Source organism: Pseudorasbora parva, chromosome 8 (genome assembly GCF_024679245.1).
Source record: "Pseudorasbora parva isolate DD20220531a chromosome 8, ASM2467924v1, whole genome shotgun sequence".
NCBI classification, from domain to species: Eukaryota; Metazoa; Chordata; class Actinopteri; order Cypriniformes; family Gobionidae; genus Pseudorasbora; species Pseudorasbora parva.
In genome coordinates, this window is record NC_090179.1 from 14,010,131 (window position 1) to 14,024,194 (window position 14,064).

The 14,064-nt window shown below is 42.5% G+C and overlaps 1 protein-coding gene across 1 annotated transcript; it reads right to left on the bottom strand.

The window, feature by feature from the left end:
- Window positions 1-906: 906 nt before the first annotated feature.
- On the bottom strand, window positions 907-12,056 carry nek3 (NIMA related kinase 3). The gene is made up of 13 exons (XM_067450753.1): window positions 11,731-12,056; window positions 11,516-11,609; window positions 11,211-11,308; window positions 9,306-9,389; window positions 8,739-8,806; window positions 8,549-8,635; window positions 8,406-8,460; window positions 8,048-8,248; window positions 6,427-6,439; window positions 6,132-6,290; window positions 2,550-2,684; window positions 1,413-1,509; window positions 907-1,313 (listed from the first exon to the last, which is right to left on the bottom strand). Exons 1-13 carry the CDS (start codon window positions 11,848-11,850, stop codon window positions 1,247-1,249), a joined length of 1,278 nt encoding a protein of 425 aa, XP_067306854.1. The 5' UTR covers window positions 11,851-12,056; the 3' UTR covers window positions 907-1,246.
- Window positions 12,057-14,064: the final 2,008 nt, after the last annotated feature.

The following is a 14,064-nucleotide window of genomic DNA, read 5'->3' on the forward strand; positions in this document are numbered from 1 at the left end:
TTACAAGCTCCTCAGTTTCTCTGCAACAGCTTCCATCTGCGCATCCTGTATTCCACCTAGTGGTAATGAAAAGAGATGCCCTTTCTCTACAACTTTATTGACCCCCCAAAAAAAAAGAATGAAAAAAGAAAAGTGTGCCAGGATAAGTAAGTGAATTCAGATGTGTATCTACAGCTGTTGTTATATTAGCTTATTATATATAGGGGTCAGTTATTTATTATAAAATTATTCTTTTATTCAGCACAGATGCAAGAAAATAATCACAAATGAGAGTAAAGACACTTTTTTCATGAATATATTTTAATAAATGCTGATCTTTTGAACTTAATATTGATTAAAAATATATAAACAGCGGGGGGAAAACAGCAGAAAGAGGCCGAGCCCCATAAGGAACAAACTGCGATGCACTGTGTATTCTGACACCTTTCTATCAGAACCAGCATTAACTTCTTGAGCAGTTTGATCTACAGTAGCTCGTCTGTTTGATCGGACCACACGGGCCAGCCATCACTCCTCACATGCATCAGTGAGCTTTGGCTGCCAATTCTCCACTGCAGACCGGGAACACCCCACAAGAGCTGCAGTTTTGGAGATGCTCTGACCCAGTCGTCTAGCCATCACAATTTGGCCCTTGTCAGACTCTCTCAAATCCTTACGCTTGACCATTTTTCCTGCTTCTAACACATCTATTTTGAGGACAAAATGTTAATTTGCTGCCTATTATATCCCACCCACTAACAGGTGCCGTGATAAAGAGGCAATCAGTGTTATTCACTTTACCTGTCGTGGTCATAATGTTATGCCTGATAGGTGTATACTGTACACACATAATATATATATATATATATATATATATATATATATATATATATATATATATATATATATATATATATATATATATATATATATAATTCTTGACAGGTGAGATTCATATGCTCTTCTTTATTGTTTATTTAGTATTTGGTAACTTATTCGGCTTAAACAAGACAATGATTGATTTCTGTTATTAAACAAAAATCTGTTACCATGGTCACCTTCACTGTACACATAATAAATGATATATTCTGTTGTGTCATAAAAAAAGCACACTCAAAACGTCTGTTCACACATGAAGGATCTTATATAAAAATGAAAGACGGTTTTGTCTTAAGAATAAACAGGCTTTCAGAACTTTCAGAATTTCAGAATCTAAATCAAATGAACCATATTTACACGTTTTACACAATAACACACTTGTGAGTTGCTAGTGTTCATCCACCATCTTCTCTAGTTCGTCTATCCAGTCATACGGACACTCCTCTTCAAAATCCCTGCATTCAGAAGAGTAACGTGAGGTTTATAGGAACGAACGGGGCGGGTGGAGATATGAGACACGGTACTGAGAGAGAGTGAAAACAGGAGAAACTCACGTGTCTTCATCATCTGAGCGCGGCTCCAGTCTACTGAAGTCTGTGATCGTCTCCTCGGGGCCGTCCACTTTGTCTCCAGGCTCTGGGCTTACAGAACCTGATGAGAAAATAATCCCATTATGCACAGGCAGTGGCACTACACCTTTATTTCAATACAGCATTAGAGTACATTTACAGCTTACGTAGACAGATAGATAAAAAACAAACAATAAACAGACATACTGTTCACAAAAAAGTTTTAGATTTCATTTATTATGTTGTATATAAATAAATATATATAGAGAGAGAGAGAGAGAGAGAGAGAGAGAGAGAGAGAGAGAGAGAGAGAGAGAGAGAGAGAGAGAGAGAGAGAGAGAGAGTTTGGTCTACAGTGCATTTCTTTCAAATGAATGTTGCTTGCTTTGATATTTTGCATCTAATGCAGTGACATATCTAAAATACTTTTTCTCCCTACTCCACGTTGCTCTTCTGCAGTTGTTATCAGTGTAATAAATGACTCTTCAGATGTAGGTCACCATGAAAATGACTCACGAAAAACATTTTGGGGTTTTACCGAGGCGGTGTCAGTGGGCATCATCTGACCCGATTGCATACGTGTAAACTCAATGAACTTTAGGTCATCCCTGACATTGTCAAAAGATAATAATTATCTACAATATCAAACACCTACAGAGGGAAGAATGGGAGCGTAGGCTGCAAATTAAGACGTCAGGCAGGAATGAAAAACTATAAAATTATATTTTTTTAACTACCGACCACAATGTAGGGGTCAGTAAGATTAATTTAAAAGAAATTAATACTTTTATTAATCAAGGACATTTAAATTGCTAAAAAAATATGGTAAAGACTTTTGCAATGTTACAAAACAAATCTATTTCAAATAAATGCTGTGCTTTTTGAGAAAAAAAATACATCACGGTTTCCACAAAAATATATAGCAGCACAACTGCTTTCAAGATTTTGCTTTGGCAAGCTGTTTGGAAATCCAAAGACATACACAAAACTAACTTTGTTTAGGCCTGATTTTGTATGAAATTACGTCATACCAGTTGGTTCTTCTAAATCGCTTGAAGTATATCGGGGCCTTCAGTCAGCTGTTCACTCATAAACTGATGTATGTCATGTGAACAGACTCACCGTCTCTGTGTATAGTGTACGTCTCAAAGCCAAAACAAAGCTGCGCTTTCTCCAGAACACTCAGGAGTCTCTCTGGTGGATCTTTGTCCCATTGTTTCCTCACCCGTCTCTGCTGGGTCTCCACACTCTCGGACTCTGTAACACAACCAGAGAATGCAAGAACTGACACTATCCACTCATACAAGCCCTACCCTTCATAACCATTTTATCAATCATGGATATTTTGCTTATGTTTTAAAGGGGAATATTATTTTATATATATTATACATGGCACTCCAAGTATTTCCACAAAAGTACCATGGTACATGAACAAAAACTGTAATGGCATAGTGCATATTGTCACAAAGGTGTTTTGGTGTAGGTTCATGTTTCATGTTTTAAGGTTTCATGTTCACTGTCATGTTTTGTCATGCACTTCCTGGTCTTGTCATGTGGTCCTTTGTCATGTGATTCCATGCCCTCATGTGTTTCTGCCTCGTGTTCCTGTGTCTTGTTCTCATTGGTTTATTGTTTATCATTGTTCACAGGTGTCCCTCGTTTTGTCACTTGCCCTTGTGTATTTAAGCCCTCATGTTTGCCATAGTCTTTGTCAGTTATTGATGCGTGTAACCTGCTGTTGGTGAGTGTTTGTCAAGTCAAGTCTATGTCAAGTCAAGTTTAGTCAAGTCTAGTCTTTTGTTTGTTTTGCCAAGTCTTTGTTTTGATATTGATTTATGTTAAGTGTTCAAATAAAGACTGCATTTGGGTTCAAAACCTCGCCTCTTCCGTGGATCACCAATGTTACAGAATAACTGACCTCCAAAATGAACCCAGCAGTTTGCCTGTTGCGTCTCCGCCAGGGCCACCGTTGCCTCGAGGACTATGTGGTGGAGTTTTGTGGACTCTCTCATGCGGTGGATTTTAATGATGTGGCGCTGAAAGACATTTTTAGATTTGGGTTGAATGAACCTCTGCGCTCCCATCTCCCAGGAGGGAAAATCCACTTATCCCTGGAGGGATACATTGACCATGCCCTCCTGGTTAGTGGCTCCTCATTTACGGTGGGGACTGTGGAGGAGGAGCCCCCTAGTCCCACAGAAGTCCATGCTCCAGCCCACGTCCATGCTCCAGCCCACGTCCATGCTCCAGGCCACGTCCATGCTCCAGGCCACGTCCATGCTCCAGGCCACGTCCATGCTCCAGGCCACGTCCATGCTCCAGGCCACGTCCATGCTCCAGGCCACGTCCATGCTCCAGGCCACGAGCCCGCTCCAGCTCCAGCCCACGTCCTGGCTCCAGCCCTTGAGCCCGCTCCGGCTCCAGCCCCAGTCCAGGCTCCAGCCCATGAGCCCGCTCCGGCTCCAGCCCCAGTCCAGGCTCCAGCCCATGAGCCCGCTCCGGCTCCAGCCCCAGTCCAGGCTCCAGCCCATGAGCCCGCTCCGGCTCCAGCTCCAGTCCAGGCTCCAGCCCTTGAGCCCGCTCCGGCTCCAGCCCACGTCCTGGCTCCAGCCCTTGAGCCCGCTCCGGCTCCAGCCCACGTCCTGGCTCCAGCCCATGAGCCCGCTCCGGCTCCAGCCCCAGTCCAGGCTCCAGCCCATGAGCCCGCTCCGGCTCCAGCCCACTTCCTGGCTCCAGCCCACAAGCCCGTAGCTTCCTCCAAGAAAATTTTGGGGGGGGGCAAGGGGCCCCTTGAACTGCCTGAACCGCCATGGCCCCTTGAACTGCCTGAACCGCCATGGCCCCTTGAACTGCCTGAACCGCCATGGCCCCTTGAACTGCCTCTACCGCCATGGCCCCTTGAACTGCCTGAACCGCCATGGCCCCTTGAACTGCCTCTACCGCCATGGCCCCTTGAACTGCCTCTACCGCCATGGCCCCTTGAACTGCCTCTACCGCCATGGCCCCTTGAACTGCCTCTACCGCCATGGCCCCTTGAACTGCCTCTACCGCCATGGCCCCTTGAACTGTCTCTACCGCCATGGCCGTCCACGCCCGAGGGTCCAAGCCTGTCCACGCCCGAGGGTCCAAGCCTGTCCACGCCCGAGGGTCCAAGCCTGTCCACGCCCGAGGGTCCAAGCCTGTCCACGCCCGAGGGTCCAAGCCTGTCCACGCCCGAGGGTCCAAGCCTGTCCACGCCCGAGGGTCCAAGCCTGTCCACGCCCGGGGGTCCAAGCCTGTCCACGCCCGGGGGTCCAAGCCCGTCCACGCCCGGGGGTCCAAGCCCGTCCACGCCCGGGGGTCCAAGCCCGTCCACGCCCGGGGGTCCTAGCCCGTCCACGCCCGGGGGTCCTAGCCCGTCCACGCCCGGGGGTCCTAGCCCGTCCACGCCCGGGGGTCCTAGCCCGTCCACGCCCGGGGGTCCAAGCCCGTCCACGCCCGGGGGTCCAAGCCCGTCCACGCCCGGGGGTCCAAGCCCGTCCACGCCCGGGGGTCCAAGCCCGTCCACGCCCGGGGGTCCAAGCCCGTCCACGCCCGGGGGTCCAAGCCCGTCCACGCCCGGGGGTCCAAGCCCGTCCACGCCCGGGGGTCCAAGCCCGTCCACGCCCGGGGGTCCAAGCCCGTCCACGCCTCACGGTCCGGGTCCGTCCACGCCTCACGGTCCGGGTCCGTCCACGCCTCACGGTCCGGGTCCGCCCACGCCTCACGGTCCGGGTCCGCCCACGCCTCACGGTCCGGGTCCGCCCACGCCTCACGGTCCGGGTCCGCCCACGCCTCACGGTCCGGGTCCGCCCACGCCTCACGGTCCGGGTCCGCCCACGCCTCACGGTCCGGGTCCGCCCACGCCTCACGGTCCGGGTCCGCCCACGCCTCACGGTCCGGGTCCGCCCACGCCTCACGGTCCGGGTCCGCCCACGCCTCACGGTCCGGGTCCGCCCACGCCTCACGGTCCGGGTCCGCCCACGCCTCACGGTCCGGGTCCGCCCACGCCTCACGGTCCGGGTCCGCCCACGCCTCACGGTCCGGGTCCGCCCACGCCTCACGGTCCGGGTCCGCCCACGCTCCCAGGCCCGTCCCAGCTACGCCAGGGTCCTGGTCCGGTGCCTTGGCACGGGCCTGGCCCACCATCCCTCCCCCAAGTCCGCCCCCCAAGACTTTGTTGATTGTTTGGTTTATGTATGGGCGTCAGGGGCCGCCCATAGAGGGGGGGATCTGTCACAAAGGTGTTTTGGTGTAGGTTCATGTTTCATGTTTTAAGGTTTCATGTTCACTGTCATGTTTTGTCATGCACTTCCTGGTCTTGTCATGTGGTCCTTTGTCATGTGATTCCATGCCCTCATGTGTTTCTGCCTCGTGTTCCTGTGTCTTGTTCTCATTGGTTTATTGTTTATCATTGTTCACAGGTGTCCCTCGTTTTGTCACTTGCCCTTGTGTATTTAAGCCCTCATGTTTGCCATAGTCTTTGTCAGTTATTGATGCGTGTAACCTGCTGTTGGTGAGTGTTTGTCAAGTCTATGTCAAGTCAAGTCTAGTCTTTTGTTTGTTTTGCCAAGTCTTTGTTTTGATATTGATTTATGTTAAGTGTTCAAATAAAGACTGCATTTGGGTTCAAAACCTCGCCTCTTCCGTGGATCACCAATGTTACACATATCAGTGTTGCTATACCTGAAATGAGGTTAGTTTCCATGCTACTCGTGGAAATTATGTCAGCATTTCCCAGGACCCCCAGCACCGTATTACACGATCCGACTGCCCACCTCTTACGAGAAGCTGAGTCATCACTGCTGTTCTTTTCCATACGGGACTCTCCTACTTGCAATGGTCCTGATCAAAAATGAATAAGTTAGTCTATCAATAAGGTTGACTCACTACAAGCGAAGCTGTATGATAATAAATAAATATTTTTAATAAATATTTTTCCATATACAAGCACTTTTGAACTAAAAGCTGAACTGAAAACTGTCCTTTGCGAGCTGTGTGGACACAACTGAGAAACAAATTTCTCAGACGAGAAAGAATTCATTTGCGTGTGATATTCCATTCAAAATATCAATCAATACAGATCGATTATTTTGCACTCCTGACATAAATTAAGAAATGAATGTCACTGCAACCCAAGTTTTTATCATAAACAGTGTTCAAATATCGAAGCTGGAGTCTTTCTTCTGTCTAATGATACTGAGGTTGTCCGGATAAAGTAAGAGTGCGATGTTTCAACGAGCAGTGAATGTTGAACAACAGTAATCTGGGGCCGTCTGCGATCTTTGTTGTTAATCATGTGTTTATTGTGGGTTTTTTGTGAAAATGTCTGATGTCATGTGGTTTTACCAGCAAATTAAGTCATAACATATTTTCCTTACACCTTAGATACATGCAGATTTAAGTACACATCTTAATCATTATTTAACCAAATTAAAAAACTTATCCGGCTTACATTTTTGATTTTGTAATTTTTTCTGAAGAAAGACAAACATTACTAGAGAAAGCTAAAATATTAAATGTAATGACTGTATATTTACTGAGTATTTGGAGGTTTAAAAGGACAATTTTCACTTGAGATTTAGAGCCAAATTACAGATGGGTAAAAATGTCTAGGTCTCTTAAAATATCAGATCATTTAAAGTCTTTATAATACAAGATTTTCGAGAGAAAAAAAACGTAGAAATAAAATGTTGAGAATAAACTATTATTAAGTTAACTACTATTAACTACTAAAATTAAGTTGACTTTAATCTCGAGATGGTTTTATATATTTTTTTTCTTATTGCCTGTCCCTCATTAATGCATTAATGTCTTCCAGATTCATTTCTATATTTCTTTCACCAGAAAAAAATGATCAAAATCAAAACTTTTTAGCAAGGGACCTCTGGTTGAGTCGACACTGAATGACTCAATTCTTAAATATAATCCGTTTTTTGGGGAGCCGCACCAAAGACAAGAAATCTTACCTGAACTAACCTTGTCTTGTCAAAAGTTTATCAAATGATCTGATATTTCAAGAGATTTAGGCTGCATTTGAAATCGCATACTCTCTGAGTGGGTAATTCTTTTAAGATAATTGTGACCAGGTTTGGGGTTGCTTTCACAAGTAGTGTTACAATATTATGTTACTCCCTAAAAAAGTAACTAATTGCAGTACTTAGTTACTTTTCTGGAAAGTAATGTATTACATTACTTTCGCATTTCTCACCTTGTATTTATTTTTTTACAATAATTTAGACAAACTTGAGCATCATGTCATTGACCCTTGATACAGTTTTTTTCAAGTTTCAGGCAAAATGATCATCTAATGAAAATGATGAATATATAATCTCACTGAAAATCACATGACTGCTATTGTCAATCAATGACTTCTATCTTGATTTATAATTTTTATATTGTTTATAAATTATTGGCTTTAAAATCATCAGACATCGTTGCTCTCGTTCTGTTTTTAAAAGCTGCTGACTGGATTGAGCCATACAGAAATATTAATTATTGTAATTTTGTTACAATGACAATCATGATTCATCATGATTTCCTCCTGATCAAAATCGGGATGCTTTTTCAAAATATTGTCCATGAAGAGTGCGGTGCAGTACCTCTGGCGTCATGTGTTTCTGCAGCAGTCGGGACGCGCGGTGAGAGCTGAGGATTGTGTGTATAGAGGGTCTGTCTCTAGGGTTCGTCTTGAACATGTGTTTGATGAGGTAGTGCAGCTCATATGGGAAGTGACTGGGTAAAGGTGCGTACGTCCCTCGACACACCTTCAAGATCAGACTCTTCCAGCTACGAGCCTGAAACTGATGAAGGGACGGTTGACAGTCAAAGAATACATGGAAATGCTAGGGCAGGTTCCTTAATAATCTAAAACACACAGCTAGAAGTGCAACTCTTTACACTGTCTGATGTATAAAGTCATTGCAACTATACAATTTGAGAATGTCAAGAGGAAAATACCGGATGTTGCAGGGTGCAAAGTTCATACAAGACACAGCCAAGAGACCAGACGTCACTGCAATATATGCGCATATTAGTTTTAATGTAGTTTCAAAAGTAAAGCTGGTGTCAAGTCAAGGGAATTATTATCAGGAAAGTTGTACCTTTTATTATTGTAAGGTTTGTTGTCCCATATCTCTGGAGACACATAATATGGAGTACCCACATAGGTCTGAGCATACGCTTTTGCACTGTAGAAATACAAATAACATCAGTGCGTATCTAAACCTGTCACTCACATGACTGGATACTTGCAGTGAATTGTAAACAAATGACAGCAATTTGGTTGAATACCTGTTTAGAGTACAAGCTGAACCAAAATCGCCCACCTTCACAGTTCCACTGTCTGTCAAGAAAATGTTCTGCAATGGAGACGAGAAGGAAACTAGCACTGGCTTTCATGTATGTAATAATAACATCCATTCATGCATTAATGATTCCTCCACTTGCAACTTTTAATTCATTAGACTGTAATTTGATTTGAAAACACTGGCCTACAAAAGCCAAACAATACTGTAACTAAAACTAGCTCTAAATTTGTAGATGTTTAGACTGAGAGAAAACAGAGTGTGAAAATTCATCTTGATGTTTTTACTATTGGTTGCACCCCACAGTTTTAGTTTTAATCAAAACGATCAGCTGAAAACAATACGTAATAACAATAGTGTAGTTACAGTACAGTATTTTGCCTTTGCAGGGCAGAAAAGTTGAGGCTGAAAACTTAATGTACAAAAATTATTATAGAAATATTACACTTCAGGCTTCCTTTCTTTGTAGTCAATTTTGTTTTGTAAAATAAATAATAAATTAAACATTTTAATTAATAAAGAAAAACGTTACCAGACACAAAGTGACATGCACCTTTGATTTTAAATCCCTGTGAAGAACTCTCTGGTCGTGAATGTATTTGGTGCCTAGACACATCTGTGTGAACCACTTCAGGATCTACAACAGAGAGATGACAACAGTAAATGGACTTTATTTAAAACAAAAAACACACAGTTCTTAATTACTTTTAATCATTAATTATTCAAAATCTAATACTTATTACATAAAAAGGGGGGAAAGGATGTATATTCTACTAACAACTCATGTAACACAATAATACCATATTTGTTAGTATTTCTATTTTGGTTTCAAAAGGTTCTCTCACCAAAAAATACACCCAGGTCATACTTTGTCCAAAATAAAAGAAAGAAACAAGATAGATATAGATATACAAGTACATATAAGTAACATATAAGTACATTTTTATTTTATTTTATGCACTGTGACATATATATATATATATATATATATATATATATATATATATATATATATATATATATATATATATATATATATATATACAGTTCTGGAAAAAATTAGATTTCTCAATGTTAAGTGGTCTCTTAATTTTTTCCAGAGCTGTGTGTGTGTATATATATATGAAAAGGGCTATGAAAAAGCCTAAAAATATTTTAAATTAAAATGTATTGCTTGTTAATTCGTTTGTTCGCAGTGCATTAACTAATGTTATTACACGGCTCTGTGAAATACTTGATTCTGATTGGTCAATCGCGCATTCCAGCGGTATGTTATTTCCAGATAACACCCGCTCATACGGGTACTACTTGACCGGTACTACTTCTATGCTTAACGCTGGCGCCATCTTGTGGCTTAAACAGCCGTGGGTTACAATGGAAGACTTCAAGGCGGGTTTCCTTTATAACGTTTTTAATATAGATATTTTTCTTACACAAACGCATCGATTCGAATCAGAAGGCTCTATTAACCCATCGGAGTCGTGTGGAGCACGTTATTTGACGGACAGATGCATTTTTTTATGGACTGTTTTTATTGTCTTCAGATTAAATATTTTATTCGCTCTTACGCAAAGCTTCCGCGAAGAAAAACAGTTCCAACCTGCTTTAAGCCTTTATCTATTGCTGAAGATTTGCCAAATGCCCTTGCTAAATGTTGAAAATGAATGTTGTAAGGGTTAGTTCACCCAAAAATGAAACAAAGTCTATGATTTACTCACCCTCAAGTTATCGTAGGTGTACATGACATTCTTCTTTCAGACAAATACAATCGGAGTTATATTTAAAAAGTCCAGGCTAACGTTAATCCAAGCAGTAGTTGTAGTTGTGTTTGAAGTCCATAAAAAATGCAGCTGTCCGTCAAATAACGTGCTCCACACGGCTCCGATGGGTTAATAGAGCCTTCTGATTCGAATCGATGCGTTTGTGTAAGAAAAATATCTATATTAAAAACATCATAAAGGAAACCTGCCTTGAAGTCTTCCATTGAAACCCACGGATGTTTAAGCCACAAGATGGCGCCAGCGTTAAGCATAGAAGTAGTACCGGTCAGGATAACTCGTAGTAGCCGGATGAGCGGGAGTTATCTGGGAATGCATACCGCTGGAATGCGCGATTGACCAATCAGAATCAAGTATTTCACAGAGCCGTGTAATAATAATGTATAAGTAAATGGGGAAATTAACAACACAGATAAATTCATGCTTTTTAAGTGCAGTTCATTATTAGTTCCTGTAAAATAATTTAATTAACTAATGTTAACTAATGAACCTTATTGTAAAGTGTTACCATACACTTGATTTCCATAATTTAAAATGCTGTAGAAGTTGCGCTAATTCTTAATCCATGCTAACTAAAGAAGTTAACTAATCAAACATTCCTGATTGGTGTTACCATATGACCATAGACCTGGTTAATTTAAAGAATTAATCTGACAAGGTTACTATCATCTTTGTCATACCATGTCCTCAGAGAACAGAACATCTTTTTGCTGCCGTATCCTTTGAAGAAGATCTCCACCACTACAGAACTCCATCACAATGTACAGATGACCGTCATCTGAGAGAGAGAGAGAGAGAGAGAGAGAGAGAGAGAGAGAGAGAGAGAGAGAGAGAGAGAGAGAGAGGGAGAGAGGGAGAGAGAGAGAGAGAGAGAGAGAGAGAGAGAGAGAGAGAGAGAGAGAGAGAGAGAGAGAGAGAGAGTTTTACAGCCACTGATCTTGTGAAGTTTCAGTCATTTACAGTATATAAAACACCCCTGGCAAACCTTCAAAAGAATCTTTGAATGCCACAATGTTTGTATGCTTCATTCTGGACAGGAGCACAGCTTCTCTTCTGCTGTTCCTCATCCCAGATTCAGCCTATAATAAATGCATGAGTGAGATCAATATAACATCAGCACAATACAGCACAGAAACCATTGTTATTAGTATGATCAGTACATACTGTATTTTTATTTTTTTTATTTATAGATTTCATTACCTTTGGCAGACGTATTTCCTTCATAACATAATTTAGTTTCTCCCCGTTTATTGGCTGGACCAAGAGAGCTCGACCAAAAGATCCTTCGCCAATGACTTTCACCAATGAGTACTGATCCATAATTCCAACTTCAGATACAGAATAAATGTTTACAGCTGTGTGTTCTTCTTCTTCCTTTTAAAGCAACACTACATAACTAAGTTAATTATACTGCTGTTGTTATACACCTGTTCGAGAATGCTAACAAAACACCAGACGCTTAAATTGCAACACGTATTTCTGCATTTGTTTAGTAGAAATATTTGTTAGTTTTTTGTTTTGTTAGTTTTTTTTTTTTTTTTTTTTTTTTTTTTTTACGGACAGGATATTGTTTGTGCAAGCAGTTTGTTTCAGGTACAGATGAGATTAGAATCGATAGTTACACTTCCGTATTGTTGTATGACGTCACGATGACGATTTTGACCTGTGTAGCAACTGCAGTGATTTTTTCTTCCCTTTCTGGATGCGAGAAAACTATGACAGCAGGTGCAATACTACACATTAATATAAGATAAATTAATAAATATAAATAAAATAAATATATAAAAATATAAAGCACAATTACATAAGAGATCTGATTTGAATGCGGCTCAATGGAGGATTCGGCTGCCGCAAAGCGCCCTCTGAAGGTAAACAATGGGCCTGCCGTTGATGTTCTCATGTTTATCCACTAGATGGCGGGAGAGTTTAGGAAATATAGCCTACACCGTGCCTGCACATGCAGCCAGTTTAGCAAATCAACAGTCACTTTCATGCAATTGTCAATGCTCTCGTATGTAAAAGCTTATTATAATAATGACAGAGAGTTGGTTAGTGTGTAACAAAATAAGCTTTATGTCTAGCCTATACTTCAAATAAAGCCCTCAACCTGTCGTTATTCAGCATCCAGACACTGAATTAAATACAAATGACAGAGTATAATAAGGTTCATTCTTCCTTTTAAAAAGAGGCCCCCGGACAGACTAGATAGATAGATAGATAGATAGATAGATAGATAGATAGATAGATAGATAGATAGATAGATAGATAGATAGATAGATAGATAGATAGATAGATAGATAGATAGATAGATAGATAGATAGACAGACAGACAGACAGACAGACAGACAGACAGACAGACAGACAGACAGACAGACAGACAGACAGACAGACAGACAGACAGACAGACAGACAGACAGACAGATAGATAGACTCCAGTCTCTAAGTGGACCCCCACTGCGATCATAAAGAAATATGAATTCCCGCCATTCTGAAATGAGCTGCTGCATCCTTCAGTTAACCCCTAATTTCCATCTCACTGAACCTCATCCACCCACACATTTATTTTATGGTTTGAGATAGACTACTCATTGAGCTCCTGCGCAGTCATTACCGCACGCCATTAATGTCATCGCCGAACCATTAGTTTACTGGCTATCCCGCTGGGAAAGGCCTCTGGATATTGATGATAAGTCATTTTCAGCTGGCTTTAGTGTATGTGACTAAATGAGAACACTATAGTCTCAGTCTGATAACTTTAACACTACTTTGATTTCCCACCAATAATAGCCTGCATGTAATTGGTGAAGTGAGTGTGTTCAGATTGTCTCATTGGGTTTATTTTTTAGCCAGGTTGTGGTGTGACACTAAGTGACTGGAGGCGTTCTGCACACGCAGCTGTGTTTGCATACAGATGTCAGTGAATGCGTGATATCTATCCACACATCTCTCAAATGCTGCTCTAAAGACTCAAGGCTGTGTTTGGAGAATGCACCAGTAGTGAGCTGAAGCAGGAGGCAATGTCATTTATATCATAACACATCTATGTGACAACAGACTGAATTCTGACTCTTTAGAGATTTTTTATGACTGTCAGAATATATGAGAAAACATTCACAAAACAGTTTTTGTGATTATATGTATGTGAGTGTGGTGTGGCAAGCAGCGGGGCGAGGGACCGTGAGAGCGGGCCGGTGACGAGTGGTAATAAGTACCAGCTGCGTGACACACCGGTCTCGTCTCGCGGCCAAGGGACGGGAGCATAAAAGGAGGAGCGAAGGCAGCGGAAGACGAGAGAGGACCAGGCCTGGACTCTATGTTGAGTTTTGTTATGTATGGGCGGGCAGTCGTCCGTGAGGGGCTGCCCGCGGTTTTACTTTCGTTTTGTTTATTTATTTTGAATTAAAGTTTTGAACGTTCGCCGGTTCCTGCCTCCTTCCTTCCCATCTACAAACCTTATTACATTGGTGCCGAAACCCGGGAGGAAGGAGGGATGCGCTGTCGGAGAGAGTCCTCGCTGCTGAGGGGGATCGCAGT